Source organism: Dictyostelium purpureum, assembly GCF_000190715.1.
Source record: "Dictyostelium purpureum unplaced genomic scaffold DICPUscaffold_199, whole genome shotgun sequence".
NCBI lineage: Eukaryota > Evosea > Eumycetozoa > Dictyosteliales > Dictyosteliaceae > Dictyostelium > Dictyostelium purpureum.
In genome coordinates, this window is record NW_003519535.1 from 22,886 (window position 1) to 47,232 (window position 24,347).

Consider the following 24,347-nt stretch of genomic DNA (forward strand, 5'->3'; position numbering starts at 1 on the left):
TTTTAATATATCCTCAAAAATATAATAACAATTATTTATTTTTGTTTTAGTTTTAAGTAGTGTTTTTATTTGTTGTAAATTTTGAAATTTATAAAAAATGTATAGTATTGTAATTATTTGTTTTGTTGTTTTGTTCATTTTTTATTGGTTTTTTAAAAAAACCAGAAATAACACCACCAAATACTACTACCCAGATGGAACCGAATACGTCGAAGACTATTTCTACGACGACCAATTTTATGAAGAGTTCCATAAAAAAAATAACCCACCACAACAAAACCAATCACAACCACTCCCACTCCCACAACCACTCCCACAACCACAGCCACTCCCACTCCAACAACCACAATCACCCCAACAACCAATCCTACTCCAACAACCACAATCACAACCTCAATTACCACAACCACTCCCACTCCCACAACCACTCCCACAACCACAGCCACTCCCACTCCAACAACCACAATCACAACCTCAATTACCACAACCACAACCAAAACTTACTGCATCAATCCCAGATTATAAAAAGCTATTTCAAGCTATGGATGCATATGAAAAACAACAACAACAGGAACCAGAACCACAATCACACCCATACCAACAACCACAATCACCACAACCACAATCACAACCAAAACATACTGCATCAATCCCAGATTATAAAAAGCTATTTCAAGCAATGGATGCATATGAAAAACAACAACAACAACAGGAACCACAATCTATGGATATTGACTCAGGGACAGTCAATACTCCACGTCCACCACCTGAAGATGAAGCTATAACCCGTTTAAATGAACGTTTAGAGCTCTACAATTTAGTGAACAGTAGAGACATCCCAGGGGATGGCAATTGTCAGATGCATGCCTTATCTGACCAAATTTATGGCGACTTAAACCATAGTGCCGAGATTAGAAGAGCTATTGCTACATGGCTCATTAAAAATAAAAATTTAACCCTTTCAAATGGTGCAAAAATATCCCAATTTGCCAATACTACAAATTGGAATAGATACTGTAACCAAATGGCAAGAAGGGGTACATGGGGAGACCACTTGACATTAATTGCCGCTGCTGAAGTTTTCAAATCCCAAATTACCATAATTTCATCAGTTGAATCCAACAGCAGCTTTATCATTGAAATTATTCCACGTTCAATTGAAAACCCAAGAGCAATTATCTTGTCTCACCATGCAGAGCAACACTATGGTTCCTTACGCCAACTTATTAATTAATAAGTCATGGTCCAATTAAGTTATTCGAGGTATTTTTTAAAACATTAAAGGTAAATAATTATATTTTCTATTTTTTTATTTTTTATAATTTTTTTATAATTTATTAATTCATTTTTTTTAATACAATAGATTTCGCTGTTGTCACAGCATGTTTTGGCATTGGTCTTATAAATTTCGGTATTAGTACACCTAATCAATAATTTATAGACAGAAAATGTCATCTGGTTAAAATTTTATAGTCATCTGGAAATATTATAAGCAGCATCTGAAAAACAATTGTCCAAACGTATCAAAAATCCTATAGCAAATTCAATTTAAGGTCCAAATGGTGGTTCAAGTAATCTATTAAGTGTGGTTCAAGTGGTAATTAACATCACAATTCTAATGTTGGTTCAAATAACCTGTCAAATGTGGTTCAAGTGGTAATTTTCATCGTAATTCAAATGGTTGTTGAAGTAATCGATCAAGTGTGGTTCAATTAATCAGTCAAATAGTGGTTCAAGTGGTATTTCACATCGTAATTCAAAAGTGGGTTCAATTAACCGGTCAATTGGTTATCAAATAGTGGTTCAAATTGGTGGGTCAAATAGTAGTAAAAGTAATTGGTCAAATGGTGGTCCAAGCAATATTTTAATTAGTAGCTCAATGGTTGAGCAATTAGCGAATTATATGTAATCAGTTCAAGATTTATTGATAGTCGCCCGGTTGTGTATTCCTATATAGTAGAAATTATAACTTAGGTAGGTTATCTTTATATTTTCATTTAATATCAAACTATATATTAATAATCTTTTTATTTTATTTTTTGTCTTAATTATTTATTTTTTAGTTATCTTTTTTTTAAATTTTAAAAAAATTTTATTTTTTAGATTTTTTTAAAATTTCTTTTTATCCAAAAAAAAATTTATATTTTTTAATTTTATTTAAATATTTCAAAAAAATAATAATGGCTTTAAAAAGCCTTAAAGTAAGTAAATAAGCACATTATTTTAAAAAAAAAAAATCAATATAAAAATGGGATTCGTAGATGAACATAATACTAACACAAATTAATATTTATTATATTTAGTGTAGATCAAGTACAGTAACCTATTTTATTTAGTGGTAATAAAACAGAGCCTGATTCGAGAAGTGTATGATATATTGGTAGCTTAGAATCAGTTGCGTGTAGAACTCATTTTATCAAGTAGTGCTTAAGAATCTTTTACACCAGGAGGTGAATTATTTGTTTATCAAAGGTAGAAGTACCGAATCTGCTTCATCAAGCTGTGCGTAATCTCTGGACAAAGTAGTAAAGTCTATTGTATCCGATAATGTAGAATCATGTTTCATCAACCTCTTTTTTTGATAAAGTGGTAACAAGAGGTATATATTCCGAACTCATCAAATAATTTGGGACCAACTTTGCCAAGTTGTGCAATATCTGTTGTATTTTTAGTATATGTGGTCGTAATGCAAAGCCTGTCATCAAATATTTATATCAAGTTAACATTAATGAAGCCAATCAATCTAATTAATTATTTTATGAATATCATTAGTTCGCTCTGGCCAAGCAGCTATGATATAAATAAAATAATTTTAGAAGAGAAGGTAAAAAACACTGAAGCTTTCGTAATTATTGACCAAATTAGGGAATATCAAAACTCACCACTTCTAAAAGTCCGCTAAACTTTAATGTTCATTCACCATCAAAACAACCGCAGCAACAATTTATAGATTTAAATCAAAAATTATGGAAAATATTCGCCCTCCATTAACTGGTAAAAAAGATCCAAGCACAATTAGAACCAATCAATATTTTTATAAACCAAATTAATTAATTATAAATTTAAAACAATTATAATAAAAAAATAAAAACTATTAGAAATTTTTTATTAAATAATATATCGAAAAGTGATTTAACAATTACTTTAATATAAAATTTCTTTTTCATTTTATTTATATTTATTTTTTTTTAATTTTAATTTTAATTTTAATTTTATTATTATTATATTTCATTTTTAATATTTTTTTTCTTTAATTTAAATAAAAACTAAAATTAGAGAAATTGAAAAGAAAACAGTGAATATATATTATATATACACAGTATACAGTTTATTGTAAATTTGCAAAAGATGATTTATCATTACTTCCAGAACTATATAACATTAAATCAATAAAAATTGTACATGCAACAAACAATATTCTTTGTTTACCATTTGAATCTGGTGGAAATGTTAGGGTATAGTTATCCAATTCAGAGACACACTCTTTAAAACCAGAAAAATCTTTATAAATTGTACCAACTTCTTCTACATCGTTTAGTATATTATATTCATTATATTTATAAATACCAAGAGTGTAGTGATAGCTTTTACACATATTACAAAACTCTCCTATTATACTAAACTGTGGATTTGAATCTTCATCAAAAACAGTAAATTTAGGGACACAACATGAAAAATCTTCTCTAATTCTTCCTATAATATTTCCTGCATTGGTTGTATCTTTACCATTAAAAATATTAAAATCTTGATAACAAGATTCGATGCAGCAGCATCCTAAAAAACCTTTACTAAAACAATGAAAGTTTCTTTTTATTTTTAAAATTTCTTGATCATTCCATGGTGTAGTGATTGACATTTTTAATGATCTTTTAGTATTACAAAAAAATAAATTAGATTTAGATTGTTCATTTTCTTTTGCTTTTAAAATAACTAATTATAATAAATCTAAAATTAATAAAATATAACTAAAATTATAAAAAAAAATATTATTACTTACCATTGTTATTAGAGTCATAAACATTAAATTGTAACTCTATGGGACAAAAGAATTGATACCACATAGAGTGTCTTGATTTTTGTTTAAAATATAGTTTATTATAATTTAATAAAAATCCAAATGGATCAATATTTGATTCCTCCATTCTTTAGAATTATAATTAATACAATAATAATAATAATAAATAAACTAAAAAATTTGTAAAAAAACATTATCATTTTATTTTATATTTAAATAAAAAAAATAAAAAAAATAAAAAAATTTATTATCTTAAAAAAATAATTAACTTTTATTTTTTGTGTTAAAATAATTTTATCGATTAATCTGATAATTTTTTTTATAAAAATAAAAACTTAATAAAACACATAACAAATGAAAAATAATAAAGTGTTCTAAAAATAATAGGGTAGAAACATAATATTATTTCTTTTTTTTTAAAAATATTTTAATTATTTTATAACCACACTTTAAAAAAAATAAAATAAAGTTTTATAGTTTTAATATTTTTATTTAGGATTTGAATAAATCTATTGTTTAATTTTAAAAATACAATTTTTTTGACATGATATTTATTGTGGAGCAATTGGTGGTGGAATTGGGGCAAGAATTGGTTGGGCTATATATTGTCTTGGTGGATTTGGTACAAAACCAACAGTTTTAAAGAATGAAAGTAATTGACCTGGAATTTCTTTTAAGGTTTCTTGTGCTAATAAATCGATATTTGATGAGAATGCTGTAAATGGAACGAATTGAACAATATCTCTGCTTGCTTTATTACCACTATAATCTTTTAATGTACCATCATCACCATCTAATCTGTTCATATTATCAAATGAACTTGAACCTACGCCAACACTATAAATTAAAGGATTAGTAAAAATTTTAAATAATAAAAAAATTAAAGAAATATTTACATTACGACTGATAATGGCATAGTTGAAGCAATTACTAAATTTCTAACGGTTTCGTCCATATCTGAAATTTCACCATCGGTTAAAATTAAAAGTACAGTGTATTTTTGGTTTTGTTGGTTTTGACCTTCTGATGCTTTTTTCATTGCATGTTGAATAACTTCGCTGAAATTGGTTGGACCTGAGAAAGAAATCTTTCTAATATTTTCGGTATATAATCCTAAAACACCTTGAACACCAACTGCTGCTGGTATATTTGTATCAAAAGAGAATGGGAAGCAATGTGATACACCAAAACTGCCTGCGAATGAACCACCGAAACCCATAACATCAATCATACCATCTGAATCGTATGGAGCTAAAACTGAACCTACTGACATAATAGAACGGGCATATTGACTTGGTTGTGCTGGGGTATTGTAATGAAGTGAATGTACACTAGAAGTTAAACCATTGCTACCTGTACAATCGATTGCAACCATTAATGAAATTTCGCAACCACCTGCTAAATAGTCGAGGAATGTGTGTTTCTTTTCTAATTTAGCATCATAGAACTTTAAAATACCTGAATTGTGGTAACCTGATTTGCTAACTTTCTTTGGGTTAATAATTGGGAATTCTTTTTGACCTCTGAGTACTTGATCTGCATTTAAATGAACAATACCGATTAAGTCGTGTGAACCAATTGAATCATAATCGTATACCTCAATTGTTAAATCTCTAAACATATCACCACCATTAAATGATTCTAATGGCATATAAATTGGTTTCCAAACTGGATTCAAAGTATTATTGATAACTTCACTTTGATAAACCAATACTGGGGCGCCACCACCTTGAACAGCTTTATAAATTTTGAAATATGGATCACTTTTACCATTCCAATCCTAAAGAAATATATAAAATAAAATGTTTAATATTAGTAATTGATAAATTTATAAAATAAAATAAATGAACAAATAATTACTTTAGCATCAACATTTGAAGCTTCCATTCTAAGATAAATATCATGATTTGTATTTTGGAGCTCTTCAGCAGTAATTAAGATATTACCAGTAGTTTTACCATTATGTTTTAATTCACCAACCATTCTTCTACCAGGTCTTGATAATATATTACTTAATGTAGTTTCCTAATTTTTTTAAAAAAAAAAAAAAAAATTAATATAAAAATTTTAAAATAATTAAAAAAAGAATAATACATACAAATGTGCCAATTTTATCATTTTCATCAGCCTTTACTATTTCTCCATCAATATCGACACAGGTAAATTTGAGATTTTGAACTTCTTCAAAGAAATAATCGATCATAATTGGCTTCTTAAAGTCTGGACTTAAATTATTTTTAATTTTCTCTGTACTTCCTAAATATTTAACTAGACCACAATTTCCTTTTTGTTCGTGAATTGAAACCTGTGGATCGGATTTTGAGACCACATCAAGATTCTTTAAATGGCTGCAACTAATTCTTAACTCGATTCTTGAATTTGGCACTCTGTTGGTATTTGGAATCATTTTTTTTTATTTTATAAAGTAATTATTATAAAATATTACAAGTTTTAAATAAAAAAAAAGTGGGTGTATAAAAATATAAAAAATATTCAAAAATAAAAATTTAAAATAAAAAAAAAAAGAAAAAAAAAAAAGATATTTTTTTATCAACTGATCACAAAAAAATTAATGTTTTTTTTTTGAACAATGTTGCAACATTTTTGTGTTATTTGAATATATTTTTAGTATAAAGGTTTGAATACAATAGAAAAAATGGAGAAAACGTGGATTGGTATCTAAGTATTGTTTAATAATAATAATGAACTTAATTGGTTTATAAACTAAAAAAAAAGCTGCACAAAAATTTTATTATAAAAGATTTTATAAAAAAATAATTGATTTGGTGAAAAAAAAATTTTGAATTTTTTTTTCCAAAATTTTTTTTTTTTAATTTTTTTTTGATTTTTTTTTAAAATTTATTTTTTTTTATTCATTTTAAGTTTATTATTAATAAATAGAAGTAATATGATAAATAATTAAACAATATGATAAATAATAATAGTTTTGATCAATTATTTTTTTCAGTTTGGAGGAATGTGTATCTTCTAAGTGAAATTCAAAGACACCACAGGTTATATAAAATAAATAATATTATAAATATAACAGAGTCAATGGATCAACTTAGATACCATCCACATAGAAGATATGCAAGCACAGTTGGAATCTATATTAACGAACCATTAGAGCCACGTGGAAAAGTGATACCTTATGGAACAACGGAGTTGGTATTTTCAGGTTCTTTTAACATGCCAATTAAACATGGTGATATTCCACCAACTGTTACCATTTTGTACATTTACAATGAATATATTCCACCAATCGACTTTGCATCAGTTATTCCATCAAGCGTTACAAAATTAGATTTCTATAGTTATAATCAACCACTCAAACCAAATATGTTACCACCAAATATTACCAGTTTGTCCTTAAAGCTTGATCAAGAAATCGATATTGGCACTTTTCCAAACTCATTAACGTATTTAGACCTATATCAATTTTCAAAAAATATTATTCCTGGTTCCTTTTGCTCAATTGTAGAATTAGCACTAGACTCATTCGAATTGCCTTTGAAGGTTGGTGACTTACCAAAAACATGTACCACATTAAATCTCTACGAATATAATCATCCATTTGAACCCAATATTCTTCCACCCCATTTAAAAATATTAAGGTTATCAAAATATAATCATCCAATACCACATGGTTTGCTTCCAAAAACAATTACCGAGCTTAGTTTTAATCACTTTAACCATCCAATATCAAGCTCTCTATTATCACTAAAACAATTAAAAATTCTTTTTATGATCCATTTCAACCAACTTTTAAAGCCAAATATACTTCCATCATCATTAACCAAACTATGTTTAATGGAATATAACCATCTATTGGAACCACAAGTAATACCACCAAACGTAATACATTTAGAACTATCATCATATAATCATAATCTCAGTTATAATTTATTTCCAAATTCTGTGCAGTTTTTATCACTAAATAGTTACAACAATCAACTGTTACAATACCATTTACCATCATCAATCACAAAGCTTCATTTTGGAGAACATCCTCTTGAATTTCATGCCAATTCAATTCCGTCATCAGTTAAAATTTTAAAATTACCAACAGCACAACCACCTCTTCAAAATGGAGTTATTCCAAACTCAGTAGTTGATTTAACAATAGGAAATAATCATCCTCTAAAAGTAGGTGAATTACCCGAATCTCTTACCAAACTGACCCTTGGCTATAAATTTAACCAGCCATTAGAATCAGATACTATTCCCCAATCCGTTACCGAAATAAAACTATATATACAATATTCACATCCAATACCTGAATCTTTATCAAGCAGATTAAAAATTATAAAAAAAAGTGTATATTCATAAAACTCATTTAAAATAAAATGATTAAAAAAAAATAATTGAATACAATTTTTTTTTCCTTATCTAAAATAACTATTATTGGTTATTATTGATTTTTTCCTTAATAATTAAAAAAATAAAAAACTCTTTTGTCAATGAATTTAAATAAATATTAATAAACATAAATTATTTCATATAAATTTTATTTTATTTTTTCCTTTTTTTTTTTTAAAAAAATCTTTTTAATGATATAATTTATATTATTATTGTAAGAGATAGTATATTTATAAAATTTTAAGAAGAATTGGGGGTTGGCTATTAAGGTTATAAATAATAAAGTGAATTTTGATGATTATATATTACAATGTTTTTTTTATTTTTTTTTTTTATTAGTTTTACCACACTGCATACAAGTTGGGCACTACACTCTGGCAAAAAATCAATGCTCTTTCTATTCTTCTTTCGAATTTTCTCTATTCTTCATTGGTTTTTTTTTTTTTTTTTTTTTTTTTTTTTTTTTTTTTTTTAAAAAGGGAAAAAAATAAAAAAGCAAATGCTTTAAATTAATCAGTAAAATCCTCAGAAAATAACTAGATTCGGAAACTTCAGAGACTGGGATACTGCTTTTTTGATGTGCCCTCGAATTTCCAAACAGTCAAATCTCCGGGAAGATTTATTCATTAAAAAAGCTCCCCATTCGGGAATCGAACCCGAGGTACCAGTGTGAAAGACTAGAGTGTTACCGACTACACCAATGAGGATATTTTTGATAGGGGATGACTTATGTGTTTGCCTGGTCCGGTTACACATCAAAATTTAAATCTTTTAATTTACTTGTAAATTTAATAAACCTTTTCTCCATTCTAATTGAAGGAAATAGAAAATCTTGTAGTTGACAATTTATACAAAATCTGATCCAGCATTATAATCACCCACCTCCAGTTTTTTATTTAATTGTTTAAGACAAGTCATATCCTTAAATGAGAAAAAGTTAACACGATTTTAATTCAAATTTATTTATTATTTTAATTTTTTTCAATATAATTTCTTTTTCTATATTTTTCGATCTCTAATCAAGTTTAACTTTGAATTCTGATTTAATACACCCACTTTCTAATTTTTCTATTTGAGAATTATTTTAAGTTGAACAATGCATTTTTTACCAAGTTTTGCCATCAATATTTAAAAATTTCATACCCTGTTTTTAATATTATATTATGTTTCTTGAATTTTTTGATGGAAAAAGAAGAAATAAGATAATACTTTATAATAAATAATTTATTATCAATTGTATATTTCTAATAATTAATGTAATTATTTATTATATTTTTATGTATTAATAGATTTTGATAAATAAAAAAGAATTATTTATTGAAAAAATAAATTCATTTACATGTATTTTTAAATTTAAATATTGTGCTTATTTACAAAACTGCTTTTTTGTAATAAAAAAGAAGTTAGAAAATTTTAAAAATAAATTTGTATTTAATTTCACAATTAACTTAAAAATAATATAATTTTTATTTTCTATGTTAGATATCTCGGATTCTAACATGTTATTAATAATATACATTCTATATATTTATTTTTTATTGATTTATTTATACTTTAAAAGTTTTTTTTTTTTTAAAAGTGAAAATAGTTAAAAGAAAATGCTTTAAATTAATCAATAAATTTTATTTAATGTTTTTAATATAAATTTTTAGAGGAAATATTCTAAACTATTGATATTTGGTTATAAATTGATATTGAAAAAAGTATTCTTCATTGATGTTGGTGATTGATTGTGGTTGTTTGGCTTGTTTATTCTTGATTTCTTTTAAACCTTTTATGTAGTCTAAAGTGGCTAACTTAGTCCATTTTGTGATTAAGTTGTTGTAATCTAAAACTTAATGTAATATATTCAAGTTCTTTAATTGTGTTTTCTTGCTCGTCGTATAATTCTTTACATAACCAAATCCAAATATGATGGAATACTAAGGTTATAGCATTTCTATAGGCGAAACATCTAGTTAAATCGAAGTCAAATGCTTTATAGTTCCATTGGAAGTGTGATTTGTGAAAATTGGTGTTGTTGTAATCCATATTTATTTAACCATCTGTTGGGATTTTGTATGATTTATTTTTAATTGATATACCCCCACTTGATCTTGTTATGCCGAGTGACCGATTGACTTTTCTTCCAGATTTTAGTCATCAGTTTGTTATTGTGTTTATTTTTGTTTGGTATATGTTTAATACTTTTATAAGTTTTGCCACATTGCATACAAGTTGGGCAGTAACGTCAATTCGTGTGTGATTAGGAAAACATAAAGAAATATTATCTCCGGGAAGATACACTAAATTAAAATATGGAGGAGAAGGGTATCGATCCCTTGTCCCGTGCTCTTTCTTTGTTGCGAAGAACGTATCTTACCTTTAGACGACACCCCCAATACATTTTTGTAAAAATTTTTGTATTATTTTCGAAAAATTTAAAACTGATATTTTTATAACAAAAATTAATTTATTATCATCTAAAAACTATAATTTAGAAGTAAAAAAATCAAAAATATTATTAATTGTTATAAAAAAGAAAAAAACATTAAAAAAAAATAATAATGGTATTAAATAAATCTAATTTAATATCCATTTATTTTGTTTTAGTTAAATATAAATTTTAATTTTTAATTTAATTACTTTTATTTACAAAATTTATAATAATTGATTAGAATTTATAAATGGAAACTTCTTCTTTCTCTGGGTTTGTTGGTAATACTATTTTTGAATAACTTAAAACGAAGGTAATGTTTTTTATAAAGAACTGCAACAACAACAACTATTGCAGCAATAGCAACACATGGAACAACCACAGCTACTGTAATTATTTTATAATTTGATTTCGATCCACATTTATCTTTATAAGTTCCTGATACAAGCATTCCAAAATCTGGATCTAATATACATGAATCAACACAACTTTTTTAAAATAGAAATAATATAATTAATAATAGTTTTAAAAGAGATTCGATGTGAATTGGTAATAATCTATTAAACAATAACTTACTGTGGTAAATTTAAACCTATAATTAATTCTAAAGTTTCATTATTTGTTGATACAACTGATGTTCTAGTTGGTGTTACCCTTCCATCTGAAATTAATCTACCAATGAATCTTGAGACTACATTTTTAGAATCTTTTGAAACCTGTAAATAGTTAAAATTTGAATCATTATCTAATTGGTCTGTTACTTTTAATTCTTCAGAGTTACAATCATTTGAAAGTGATTCCTTTTCGTAATTTGATTTAATTCTTAATTGAAGTGTATTTAAAACACTTTCATATTGATAGTTTTTTATTGAAATACCTGTTTTTAATGAACCAGAATCCACTGAGAATGTAATACCTGCAAACTCGAAATCTTTCTTTTTTCCTCCAATTATTTCTTCGATTGTGTATTCTACTGTACAATTTACACTTGAAATATATTGTGAAAACAATGCTATGGTACCTTTAGTTAATCCATCACCTTCCTCGATAATTGATGCTATAATATTTTCGGTGTTGTTTAATGGATGTTCTTTGACAATACTACCATCAACCGAAACCTCGACCAATGAAATAATATTAAGTTGATAATTTAATTTTTCGTTTGAAATTGATGAAGCACCAGTCTTTAAGTCAATTTTAGGAATAGATGGTTTATCTTTGTTGATTTTAGAACTGCAATCAAAACCTGTATATGCATCGCTGCAATTGCATGAACCTATTTTGGTGTCACATTCACCATTATTTGAACAGTTGTTTGGACAGTCAAAGCTGAGCTTAATGTATTTGAATAAATCTTTACCATATGCTGTTAAATCTTTGTCGTTAATGGTTACGCTTTGGAATCCAGTACCTGCACCAACTTGACAGCTGATAACTGAGTCATTGTAACTGTGAACATTATTACAATCTAATTTGCCAATGGTGACATTGAATTGAGGGGTAATAGTACCAAAATAGCCATATAAATATACAGTACCACCATTAACAGTTGTGGATTCTACTGAGCCAATATATAATCTTGATTTTTGGCATTGATCACCATTGGTTTGAGTATCACATTCACACTTTTTAGTTGAAACGTTACATTTACCATGGATTAAACTACATTCGGGATCACATAATGATTTTTGATAAGTGAGGCCATTTTCTAAAGTATTACCCAAATCTCTATCGGTTACAGTGACATTATGCTTTCCTCTACCTGGACCTATGGTGCAATTAATTGAAATATTGGATACAATTAAATCTAAGCATTCTTCAGAGCCTATGAAAACTTTTAAATCTTCTGTAGTTGTACCAAAATAACCCTCTATAGTTATAATACCTCCTTCGGCTGGTGGTGAGCTAACTTTATCGATTTTAATTCTTGATTGGGAACAATCATCACCAGAAGATTGATCATCACAATCGCATTTACCTTGATATTTATCGCATACACCATGAAGAGCGTTACACGATGGATCACATGTAAGATATTGATAAGTAAAACCATTTGCCAAAGTATTACCCAAATCTCTATCTGTTACGGTAACACTATATGTACCCTCACCTTCACCAATTGTACATTTAATTAAAGTTGTATTTACAAAGGTGATTTCACACTCCTCATCGCCAATATCTACAGCAAGATTTGGAGTAGTTGTTCCAAAATAACCAAAAATAAAAACTTCACCACCTTTAATAGTTACTGGCTCGACACTATCGATTTTAATTCTCGATTGGGAACAATCATCACCAGAAGATTGGTTATCACAATCGCATTTACCTTGATATTTATCGCATACACCATGAAGAGCATTGCACGATGGATTGCATGTAAGATATTGATAAGTAAAACCATTTGCCAAAGTATCACCATAACCATTATCATCCACTGAAACGCTATATGTACCCTCACCTTCACCAATTGTACAAACAATTAAAACTTTACTGACCGAATTGATTACACAATTTTGACTACCAATAGTTACAGCAAGATTTTCTGATGTAGTACCAAAATAACCGTGGATAGAGACTAAACCACCCTTAATAGTGGATGGGTCTACACTGTCGACTTTTATCCTTGATTCTGTGCATGTGGCACCTGTAAACTGATCGTTGCAAACACATTTACCAGCACCTGGATTACAGACACCATGTTCATTGCAATCATTTAAATGAGAACAAGTTTTACATGCATATTTGGTGACAACGTTGGCGTTATATACACAAATTGGTGATTCGTTATTTAAATTTTCATCGGAAAAAAACTCTGTATTACTATCACATGTCATATTGATATTAAAGGTTCTGGTGGAGCAACCTGGAACTAAATCACCATATTTTGATGTATATTTTAAAATTAAACCATAATCTGTGAATGTTGCTACTGGGGCAATTGATGTATCACCAAGTTGGTAATAATTAGTACCTGCTTGTTGACAAGCATTGTTATCATATGTACTAATTGATCCTTGTGTACATTTATCTATTTTTGAACAAAAACCATAATATGCGACAAAATTTGTTTTAAAATTTGATGTTTGATAAATAGTGGAACTATAAAATAATAATAATAATAATAATAATTAATAACTAAATACAAAATTAAAATAATAATAATAATACATACCCTGAAATACTTGTAAAGTCAACAGAAGGTGCGCCTGATGGGTCTGTGTATATGCATGATGAAATGACTTTTTCGATTGTAAAAATTATAAAAAAAATATATTTTAATTTTTTTATCATTTTATTTTTTTTTGATTTTTATTTTTTTTTTTTTTTTTAAAAAAATTTAATTTAAATAATTTAAATAATTTAAATAATTAATTTAAATAATCTTTTTTATATCTTTAGAAGATTTTTCATTAAAAATTTGAATAAATAATAAATAATAAATAAATAAAAAATAATAAATAATTAATAAATAATAAAAATATAAAAAATAAAGGTTTTTTTTTTTTTTTTTTTTTTTGTTTCGCGTAAAATAAAAAAAATAAATAAATAAAATAAATTAATTAATTATGGAAATATTTTTAGAAAAAAATTAAAAAACTACGTTTTTTTTTTTTATTTTTTATAATTTTTTGAAAAAAACCATTCTGCACATAGTTATTATTTGCGGTTTTTCTTAAAGCCTAAAGACACAGGTGTTGTGCAATTTCACACAATTTATAGTAGCCATATTTTAAACAAATAAAAATATAATTTCACATTGTATATAAAGATCTTTTTTACCGATCTGTATAAAATCTATTAACTTTCAGATAGATATTTTTTTTTTTTTTTTTTTTTAAAAATAATCGGTAAAAAATTATAGCACACAAATTATTTTTGTGATTTGATTCACAAAATTTTTTTAATGTGTTGTTTCTTTGGATTTGTTTTGAATATTAAATGCGGTAAAAATCTTAATTGTTTTTTTTTTTTTAAGCTTAAAAAAAATTCTTTTAATTAAAATTATTTAAAATATAATTAAAATTTTACATAAAAAAAAATAAATAAAATAATACCAAAAATAATTTTAGAAAAATAATAAACTTTAAAATAACAATTAGTATGATTAAAATGTAATATTATTATTGGCGGTAAAGGAAAATATATAAAAAAAAAAAAATAAAAGATCAAATATAATTTATTTCTAAAACATAATATTATAAATTTTTTTTATAAAATTTTTTTTTTAAATTTTATTATATTATATTTTTTTTTATTTATATAATTATATATTTTATAAAATAATTTATTTTATTTATTTAATTTAATTATTAAAACTATTAATTATTATAAATTTATTTATTAAATGATTATTTAATTAAATTTATAAATAATTTAGTTTTTAAAATATTGATTGATTTAGCTTTGCTTGGATATGCTTTGCCAGTGAGTCTAAGTGGTGGTTTTTTACCTGCATGATCCAATAAATGTTTCAACTTCTATTAGTTGTTTTTTGGTGGTGATGTGATGTGATTTTTTGATATTGAGTTTTTGGTATCTTCTTCTGATGTATTTACCAACTCTTGCTCTGGATGTTCTGCAATTTTTGACCCATTACTTATTGAGTTATCATCGGAGTAGTTAGAATATATTGAATCCTTAGATGGTTGATTACTGTTGCTAATTGGGGCTTTTGAAAAATGTACATTACTTGATTTGGCCATATCATAGTTTTTTTTTTTTTCAAAGCTAATTTGGATTTTGAGTCTTTTAATTAATTTTTTATTTCTTCTAATTGCTCCGATGCATTAGCTAGTTTTGCCTCGGCATGTACTCTAAGGTCACTACATTTTTTAACTTGAACTTGGATTTGATTATAAAGTTGTGAGTTTGCTTCCTCAAGTTCCAAAGTTTTCTAAATTAAAAAAATAAAATAAAATTAATATTAGAAATCAGCAAAATGAAATTATGATGATGTGAATAAAAAATATTTATAATTAACGAGTTTTAATCATTAATTATTAATATTAATAATTATTTCTAATCAAATATTTACCTTTTTAAATTGTGCATTTTCTTCCAAAGCTTTTCTTAATTTTAATGAATCTGGTACTGGTAAAGGTTGCTTTAGTACCTCTTCCATTTTATTTTCATAATCTAATAGCAAATCTTTTAGTTTTGAAGATTTGATTTGTTTTTTTTTCAATTTATTTTGAATTTCCTCATTTTCTTTTAATAGTATAGCTTTTTCTTTGGAAATCTATATATTTTTAAAAAATAAATATTAATAAATTATAAAATATAGTTTTATGTTAAATGAAACTTACCTTTAAATTAATTTCTTTATTATAGTTTTCCAAGAGACGATCTACATCCTCTTTAGTAAACATTCCATTATTATTGGTTTGTTGTTGTGGATAGTAATAACGGTTGAGGATGATTGTGTAGATGAGGGAATTAAATACAGAATAAACAAAAATAAAAAAAACAATAACTAAATTATCTAAACTAAACATTTTATTATGATTGCTATTAAAAAAGAAGCAGTGATTAAATAAATATATATACAAATAAAATTTAAAAAATTTATTTACAAACAAAAAATACAAAATTATTAACAAAAAAATAAAAAAAATAAATAATAAAAAAATATTTACTTGATTAAAACTAATAAAATATGATTATGGTAATGTAAAAAAATTAAAGGTACAAAAAAAAAAAAAATATTATATAACAAAGAAAAATAATATGATAAATAAGAAAAAAAAAAATAGAAAATATAACAAAATTATTATAAAAAAAATATAAAAAAAATTAAAAAAAATTAAAAAACAATACAGTACTGTTTATTTTATAATTTTTATAGGTACACATAAAGTTTACCTATTCTTATTTAAATTGAATATTATACTTTATATTATTTGATTCTCTCTCTGATATTTGAAATACCTACCATACTTTTGATTGTAAAAAAAAAAAAAAAAAAAAAAAAATAATAATTTAACATTTATCTTTAATTTTATTCATAGAACTAAGTTTAATATTTTTAATAATTTATAAAAAAATAAAATAAAATATATTTAATCAAAGAAAAAAAAAGAAGTGAAAAAAAGAAAAAGCAAAAGGAAAAGAAATAGAGATATTAAAATAATAAAAAAAAGCTTTTTAATTTTTTTCAAATTTTAAAAAATAATTTTTTTTTATTTCACTTTAAATTTTAACAAACTGAAAATAGTAGATTAATATAATTACCACCACTTCGTATACAGTAACCCATTTTATAATTATAATAAAAAATAAAAAGCTCAATTGATATTAAAATTTCCCAATAAAAATTTTTTTTTTTTTTTTTTTTTTTTTTTTAATAAATTTTTTTAAAACTTTAAATACACAATATGTGGCACCCATAAGGTGCCATAGAGCATATACAGCTTTTCAATATGGCATTTTTAACAGATAAATACTAAAAAGTAAAAAATAATCTAAAAGAAAAAAAATTTAATAAAAAAAAGAAAATATAACAAATCCAAAATCAAAAGAAAATGTAGAATTATTTTTTACTATTATTTTTTTATATAAAAAAACATTTTGTTCCACAGTATTTAAAATAGATCTATAAATAGACCCAATCACATTATAATTTTATTTTCTAAAGAGAATTTATTATTTATTATTTATTTTTTATTTTTTATTTTTTTATATTTTTATTTTTTTTTTATTACTATTTGTTTTTTGGTTGTTATTTATTTTTATATAAAGTGCTAATTATTTCTATTTACAAAAAAAAATGGAATGAAAAGAATGAAAGAATTTAAAAAGAATAGTCAAGACTTGATTAGGCTGTATTTTGAATGGATGTAGTAAAATTTAATCTGGGCTGTATGTAAAATGATTAAAACCATTAATATTTTTTATATTATATAATTTATAAATATATAATTACCTAATAGTTTGTTTGCTTGAATACTACTTTGTACTATTTTTTATTGATTTTAAATCCCAAAGGTAAATTTAATATGGGATAAAAAATATTAATGAATTTTAAAAAAAGAAATTTCAGATAATCATCAATGAATAAAATAATAATAATAATATTTAAAATTTAATTTTAAAAATAATTTTTATAAAATTTTATTTATTTTAATTTTTAAAAAAGAATATTAATTTTTTATAAACAGGTGTGGAACGGTGGCATTTAATTTTTCAATCAAAATGAATTAAAATTGGTTTTAACCTTTGCTATAACCATTCACTTTGAATGATTATGATAAAAATTTGTGGCTAACGATTAAAACAAAAAGAATATAAAACATACCAGAACCAATGTTGTTGATTTAAAACTACTATAAAAAAGTAACAATGTTTGAATAAAAAAAGTTTTTAATATTAATAATATGCAATAGTGAATTAACTAATTCATTAAATACAAACATTTGATTTTAAAAAATTACTTAAAAACACAACAGGGATGCTGTTTTAAAAAAAAAAAAATTGATTAATAAGTTTTAATTATTTGTGAATTGTATTTCTAATTAGAAATAAATTATTAAATACAAACCTATGATTTTGTAATTCTTTTCAATAACTTATTGGTTATTACTAGAAGATTTGCATACAAATAAAATTATATTTTTATTTTTTTATTTTACCAACCTATGGTTGTATTATGGGAATCCAAATCTCAACTACCATTGTACAATGGTTATTATAGGTGCTGGGGTACTAACAACTGCTTCTTATGTCGTTGTATTAATGGTTTTATAATTTATATGTCTTTATCTTATAATACAATATATTTATAATAGTATTCGAAGATTATTACAGTATTTTCAAGATTAATACAACGATTAAAAGTATTAGACTAAAAAAATTCAAAAAATCTTAAACAAAAAAGTATTTGTTTAATCTTGTTGACGACAAAAGAAACAATAGTAATTACACCAGCATCTATAATAACCGTTGCAGGAATTGATAATATGTTAGATTCCTTGGGAAATGGGGTTCCTCTTTAATTATATAGAAATAAAAAATTAATAAGTTGTTCAATAAATATATTCTTTTTTATATAATATTATAATTACAGTAATATGTTAAGTTGTTTTTTAAAGCAACTGAAACATAAATATTTTTGATTTTTATCAACAGAATTTAGTAAACATGTTATTACTTCATAACCCTTAAGTACGCTAGGCCATATACATTGTTCCTTATCAATGAAAACTTTTAGACCAATTCTAATGAAATTATCACCAAAAATTTTTATTAAACGATTATCACTTTTACTGGGAGATCCATAAACAGTTGGTGGGTAAAATGAAAATGTAATATTGTCAGGATTTATTGCATTTCTACCTTTAATGCTCATGAAAATATTATGATTGTCCTGATGTGGTTTTTCTTTCACCAATACCATCTAGTTTAATTTCTTGACCTGAATTACCTTTAACATTACATTTTAATATTGTATTATCTTCATTTATGGTTATGTTGTTACATGGAATACCTGATGGAGTTCCTCTTTGAGATCTAAATGAAACAAAATGAATTTGTAATTTTAAAAATAAACTCAATCCCCTGTAAGTGGAGGAGGAGTTCATTTAGATCTAAATGAACTTCACCTCCACTTACAGGGATTGAGTTTATTTTTAAAATTACAAATTCATTTTGTTTCTGTATATTTTGATGATCTGGTATTCCAACAGTTATATCCAAATAGTGAAGTCCATGAAGTAATTTGGGTGTCATAAATTGCAAACACGAATCGTTAACATTTGAAATTTTAATTTGTGTTTCACCAGTTACTATTGATATTTTATTTTGATCTCTTCCAAAATTATAACCAAATAGTGTTACCAATTCACTTATATTATATTCAATACCAGAAACTAACGGACTATTGTAACTGAAAGGGTTTTTCTCTACTATAGTATACTTATCAATGCTAACTGATAATGGCAAGTCCTTTCCAACTCCTGGTTCCAATAAACATTATAGATGAATACCATCATTACTATTTGGGTTTTAACACTTTGCAATATTTTCACCCCTACCAACATATATGCTTATAGGTAAATTTACAGTTGATGATCCTTCAATTTTTTTAGTATGAAATGAAACACCAGTAATTGTAACTATTTGACCAGTTGTATTTGATGTTGAGATGTTTTTTTCTATTGGTAAAAATGAAAGATGGCCAACATTTGGTTTTACAATTTCATTATCATTTTTAGATAAAATAACGATATATCCAGGGTAAGCATTGAGTGGAACATTAACGACCATTTTATTTTCTTCTTTACTAATTATAGAGCAATTATGTTCTATAATTTTAAAAGTTTTATCAGGAATCATAACTGAAACCATTGTAATTGATTTTTCATCTAAATATTTACCAATGATAGTAAATTGAGCTTCACCATTTGAGGGGAAAGTAGTTTGGTTTACATATTTTATAGATGGGCTTTCATAAGAAAAAGTACCAACATTGGTACTATATTTTTCATCAATTATTTTATATTATATGGAAGAGTAATGCGATATCCTGATAGTTTATTTGTGGAATTATCAAATGCCCTTGAATATATTTGAAATCTTTAAAGATAGTTAAGTTACATTTTCACTGCATACTATTTTTTCTTGATAATAGCATTGTGAGGATAAGTTTTTACACAAAGACAGGAATATATATATATAAATAATTAATTTCATCTTTAATATATAATAAAATAATAAGTGATAAAAAAAAAAAAATTTTAATAAAAAATTTTTTTTTTTTATAAATAAAAAAAAAAATTATATTAAAAATATTTTTTTAAAATAAATGGAACAGTTTAATATAAACACCCATTCCCCAATATATGATGATATTGGAAGCACAGTTAAGTTAAAAAAAATTTTCAAAATTACATCTAAAAATAATTTTTTTCACCCACTCCCACTTTTTTTCACACTAAAAACACTTTTTTTAATATGTAAAGTTATAATTATCAATATTTTTATTAGAAAATAAAAATTGTTATTTTTATATTGAGCTTCATTATTTGATAACTGATTTTTTTTTTTTATTTTTATTTTACTTGTTTTTTTTTATTTTTTTTTTTTTTTTAATAGATACAATAAAAATTTTTAATATTGAATCTATAAAATAGTTTTTAAAAAAATGTATAAAGAAAAAAATAATAATAAAATAGTAATTTTTGTGTTTTTGGTTCATATTTCAATTTGTTTTGGCATGAGTGAGTTTTAAATTCTTTAAATTATATGATTTTCTTTAATATTATAATTAAATTTAGATATCTAAAATTCATTCTACAATTAGAGAAGTAATTGTTGACTTTGCAGGATTATATGACAGTGTTCCACTTAATGTAAAAAATATTATGAGTCGGCAGCAAGATATTACCATTATCCATACAAACTGATGAAACTGAATCGGTATATAAGATTCCGTTCTTTTTATTTTTTTTAAGAAATAAAGTGTCAATAAAAGTTACATTTATCCATTTTCGGAAATAAAATTATTTTTTTAATTATTTTTTATTTTAGATAGATTATGCTGATTACCTTTTATTAATCAAAAATAATAATAATATAAATTTAAATTTTTTTAAAAAAATATATATAAAAATTAAAAAAAATAAAAAAAATAAAAAAAATAAGAAAAGACTATGTTTTGTTTGTAATATCTTTATTATCAATTTTATGAATATGAGAATGTAGAGCATATATATATGATTGAGCTTGAAAAGACGATGAGTAGTTAAAATAGAGGACTTGTAGATGAATAAAAAATAAATTTTAGCAAAAATGTAACCTTCACATGTTAATTGAGCAGGAGCTGGTATCTTTTTGAATTTCTTCTGATAATAATGAGTACAAATTGGGTTGTTTGAATGAGAAATTGACACAACCATTCTCTATTACTACTTGATCTTGAAATGCCTAAACCTAAACATAATTTCTTTAAAGCTGAATTATTTAATTTGAGTCTGAATCTAAGATATGTATATATTTTTTCATCAAGGGTGCAAGCTTTAATTCCTTCTACCAAATCATAACTAATATCACTCCTTTCACATACAATTCTTTTAATTTGATCATCTGTAAAGTTAGTTGTTGATTTCTACTGTTTTGAATGAATAATTCTAATGAGTTTAAAATTAAATATGGAGATAATAGCTTTAATAATGAGCTTAGGAACATAAATAATCAAACATCAAATCTTTTTTATTTTGGTTTCTCTCCTCTGAACTATGCTGTTGTTGAGTATTACTAGAGGTTTTGAGATGGGTTATAAAAGGGTGTGATTTTAAAATTATTTGATTTGAGTATCTCTATTATATTTATTGTTGCTGTTTGATGAGCCAATCTGTATGTCTGATGTCATTTGTACTTGGGATGTATTGATATTGCTTTTGAATAGCCAGTTTGAAATTGATAATGATAATTTGAATCCTCCTTTTGTAACTTTGAATTGATTACCTGCAAATGTGAAGCCTTTATCTTTATCGTTTACTTTTTCTATTATTAATTTTATCAGACCCATATTGTTTATCTTTCTGACCATATTTAATCAAGTTTAGAAAGGTGATAGTTTGATTTATTTGATTGAAATTGATAATGATAATTTGACTCCTCCTTTTGTAACTTTGAATTGATTACCTGCAAATGTGAAACCTTTATCTTTATCGTTTACTTCTTCTATTATTAATTTTATTATTGCATTGGTATTGTCTTCATTAATTCTTATTTGATTGAGTGTGGTGACTGATTCTTGCTTGTTTGCAAATATCTAGTTGTTTGATAAATTGAATATTGTTATTTGTTGATTGCTAAAGTCTAATTCTATAATTGAATCGAAATTGAATATCCTATAACTTGTTTTTTATAACAATTATAACTGTTCCATTATTATTTGTTTCTGTTTCTGCTTGATTATTATTATTATTATTAATTGGTGATGAACGATCGAAACCTGTGTATTCTGAATTACATTTGTATGTACCTGTTGTTTTATCGCATATTCCATGTTCATGGTATTTAGATGAACATTCTTTTTCTGTGGTATAATATGGATATATGTTACCACTCCATGTGATTGTATTTTGTGTGAAATTGACTTTTATTGAACCAATATTACCTGTTCCGATTGTTGTTTTGATTATATTTAATTTGACACCAATCGATTCTAAATATTTGATACTTTAGAATTTGCTGATCTAAAAGTGTACAAACATTCTTTTATCGGGTTTTAAAATCTTCAATACCAGATTATTTGATATCGTAATTGCATACTTTACAATATTTATTCTTTCTTGAAGACTGTTCATAAATCAATTGGTTTGATGGTGTGTCTTTGCTAATGTTTGGGAATATATATATGTTCATTGAAAAGCTAAATATTTGACATCCTTTATCTTTTACAACTGCTTCACTGTTGGTATGCTTTATTTAATGGTGATATGTCTATGTGTAGTAATTTAGTGATTGTATTTAATTAGTATAAATTATATAAAACAATTGTTTAGAAATAGCAGTTAACTGTCTAATTATTTACCTTACCTGATGTGTCTTTGTATTTCGCTTAATATACATTAATGAAGGACATTATAATATATATATTGTTATTTATTTTATTTTTATTTAGTTTATAATAAAATAATGTTTATGGTGGTGCAGTATTATTTTTAGAAAATAAAAAAATAAAAAAAAAATAAAAAAATTAATTTTGAATTTTTTTTTTTTTTATTTAATTTATCATTTTTTGAATGTACTTTTATAATAATAATAATTACTTTTATATATCCAACCAAAAATTTTTAAAATACAGGTTAATTATATTTGGTTAATTTAGAAAAGATTTCAAACAAGATGGAAAAAATTTACTAAATGGTTTTTAAATAATAAAAAACAATAAAAATTTATTTTATTAAAAATTTAAATAAGCTTTAAAATTATAGATCTTTATTTTGATAATGAATAGAAAATTAACTAGGGATGGAAAATTTTTAATTCTATATAAAAATATTAAATGATAAAATTGATGATGAAGGTGGACCCGGATCTGTGACCAAATGACATTAATTTGTACTTAATAAAACGGATGAAAGTGTTAATTGTTTTTGTTGATGGTATTTAATTGATAAATGATGATAAAATAAACCCATTGTTGAAAATAAACTTTATAGGAAAGAATGCAATTAATTCTGGGTAAATGGATCTAAGGATTGAAATTTTGTTTTTTTTAAATTGATTAACTTGGATCTGGATTTGAAAGGCAGAATGAATAGAGTTGGATGGATTGCTTTTATTGTTTTTATATGACATGATTATTTTAAAGATTATTGTTTTTTATATTTTATTGTCATATTAAAGTAATTTATTATATTGTCTTTTAAATTAAATTAATTATTAAAACTATTTATAATATTTTTAATATATATTATTTAAATATTATTAAAGTTTGTAATATTTTCTATTATTATTATTATTATTATTTACAATATTATTTCTATCTATTTTAATTGTACTCTATATCTATTATAGTTTTATTAGTAGTATTATCTATTAAATTTATTG

General features: G+C 24.3%; 11 protein-coding genes across 11 annotated transcripts; 3 read left to right on the forward strand and 8 right to left on the reverse strand.

The window, feature by feature from the left end:
- Positions 1 to 97: 97 nt before the first annotated feature.
- Positions 98 to 1,234, forward strand: DICPUDRAFT_80709 (uncharacterized protein; the record flags this gene model as incomplete). The annotated part of the gene is made up of 1 exon (XM_003289895.1): positions 98 to 1,234. The coding sequence occupies one exon, from the start codon at positions 98 to 100 to the stop codon at positions 1,232 to 1,234; it is 1,137 nt and encodes a 378-aa protein (XP_003289943.1).
- A 214-nt stretch (positions 1,235 to 1,448) lies between these two features.
- DICPUDRAFT_154421 (uncharacterized protein) lies at positions 1,449 to 1,909 on the forward strand (the record flags this gene model as incomplete). The annotated part of the gene is made up of 3 exons (XM_003289896.1): positions 1,449 to 1,458; positions 1,554 to 1,597; positions 1,721 to 1,909. The coding sequence occupies 3 exons, from the start codon at positions 1,449 to 1,451 to the stop codon at positions 1,907 to 1,909; spliced, it is 243 nt and encodes an 80-aa protein (XP_003289944.1).
- A 1,419-nt stretch (positions 1,910 to 3,328) lies between these two features.
- Positions 3,329 to 4,142, reverse strand: DICPUDRAFT_80710 (uncharacterized protein; the record flags this gene model as incomplete). Its single annotated transcript, XM_003289902.1, has 2 exons — positions 3,329 to 3,930; positions 3,998 to 4,142. The coding sequence occupies 2 exons, from the start codon at positions 4,140 to 4,142 to the stop codon at positions 3,329 to 3,331; spliced, it is 747 nt and encodes a 248-aa protein (XP_003289950.1).
- A 424-nt stretch (positions 4,143 to 4,566) lies between these two features.
- DICPUDRAFT_154425 (uncharacterized protein) lies at positions 4,567 to 6,422 on the reverse strand (the record flags this gene model as incomplete). Its single annotated transcript, XM_003289903.1, has 4 exons — positions 4,567 to 4,852; positions 4,912 to 5,795; positions 5,876 to 6,040; positions 6,114 to 6,422. 4 exons carry the CDS (start codon positions 6,420 to 6,422, stop codon positions 4,567 to 4,569), a joined length of 1,644 nt encoding a protein of 547 aa, XP_003289951.1.
- A 512-nt stretch (positions 6,423 to 6,934) lies between these two features.
- Positions 6,935 to 8,344, forward strand: DICPUDRAFT_36588 (uncharacterized protein; the record flags this gene model as incomplete). The annotated part of the gene is made up of 2 exons (XM_003289897.1): positions 6,935 to 7,148; positions 7,293 to 8,344. Coding segments are annotated over 2 exons (1,266 nt in total), but the record flags the coding sequence as incomplete, so codon positions are not given.
- A 1,697-nt stretch (positions 8,345 to 10,041) lies between these two features.
- Positions 10,042 to 10,206, reverse strand: DICPUDRAFT_36595 (uncharacterized protein; the record flags this gene model as incomplete). The annotated part of the gene is made up of 1 exon (XM_003289904.1): positions 10,042 to 10,206. A coding segment is annotated over one exon (165 nt), but the record flags the coding sequence as incomplete, so codon positions are not given.
- An 828-nt stretch (positions 10,207 to 11,034) lies between these two features.
- Positions 11,035 to 13,666, reverse strand: DICPUDRAFT_36589 (uncharacterized protein; the record flags this gene model as incomplete). The annotated part of the gene is made up of 3 exons (XM_003289905.1): positions 11,035 to 11,278; positions 11,367 to 12,415; positions 13,457 to 13,666. Coding segments are annotated over 3 exons (1,503 nt in total), but the record flags the coding sequence as incomplete, so codon positions are not given.
- Positions 13,667 to 15,543: 1,877 nt separating this feature from the next.
- On the reverse strand, positions 15,544 to 16,285 carry DICPUDRAFT_154430 (uncharacterized protein; the record flags this gene model as incomplete). Its single annotated transcript, XM_003289906.1, has 3 exons — positions 15,544 to 15,684; positions 15,826 to 16,029; positions 16,097 to 16,285. 3 exons carry the CDS (start codon positions 16,283 to 16,285, stop codon positions 15,544 to 15,546), a joined length of 534 nt encoding a protein of 177 aa, XP_003289954.1.
- A 3,515-nt stretch (positions 16,286 to 19,800) lies between these two features.
- On the reverse strand, positions 19,801 to 20,316 carry DICPUDRAFT_72796 (uncharacterized protein; the record flags this gene model as incomplete). Its single annotated transcript, XM_003289907.1, has 1 exon — positions 19,801 to 20,316. A coding segment is annotated over exon 1 (193 nt), but the record flags the coding sequence as incomplete, so codon positions are not given.
- A 1,767-nt stretch (positions 20,317 to 22,083) lies between these two features.
- DICPUDRAFT_154432 (uncharacterized protein) lies at positions 22,084 to 22,314 on the reverse strand (the record flags this gene model as incomplete). The annotated part of the gene is made up of 1 exon (XM_003289908.1): positions 22,084 to 22,314. The coding sequence occupies one exon, from the start codon at positions 22,312 to 22,314 to the stop codon at positions 22,084 to 22,086; it is 231 nt and encodes a 76-aa protein (XP_003289956.1).
- Positions 22,315 to 22,639: 325 nt separating this feature from the next.
- DICPUDRAFT_80717 (uncharacterized protein) lies at positions 22,640 to 23,935 on the reverse strand (the record flags this gene model as incomplete). The annotated part of the gene is made up of 2 exons (XM_003289909.1): positions 22,640 to 22,956; positions 23,860 to 23,935. 2 exons carry the CDS (start codon positions 23,933 to 23,935, stop codon positions 22,640 to 22,642), a joined length of 393 nt encoding a protein of 130 aa, XP_003289957.1.
- Positions 23,936 to 24,347: the final 412 nt, after the last annotated feature.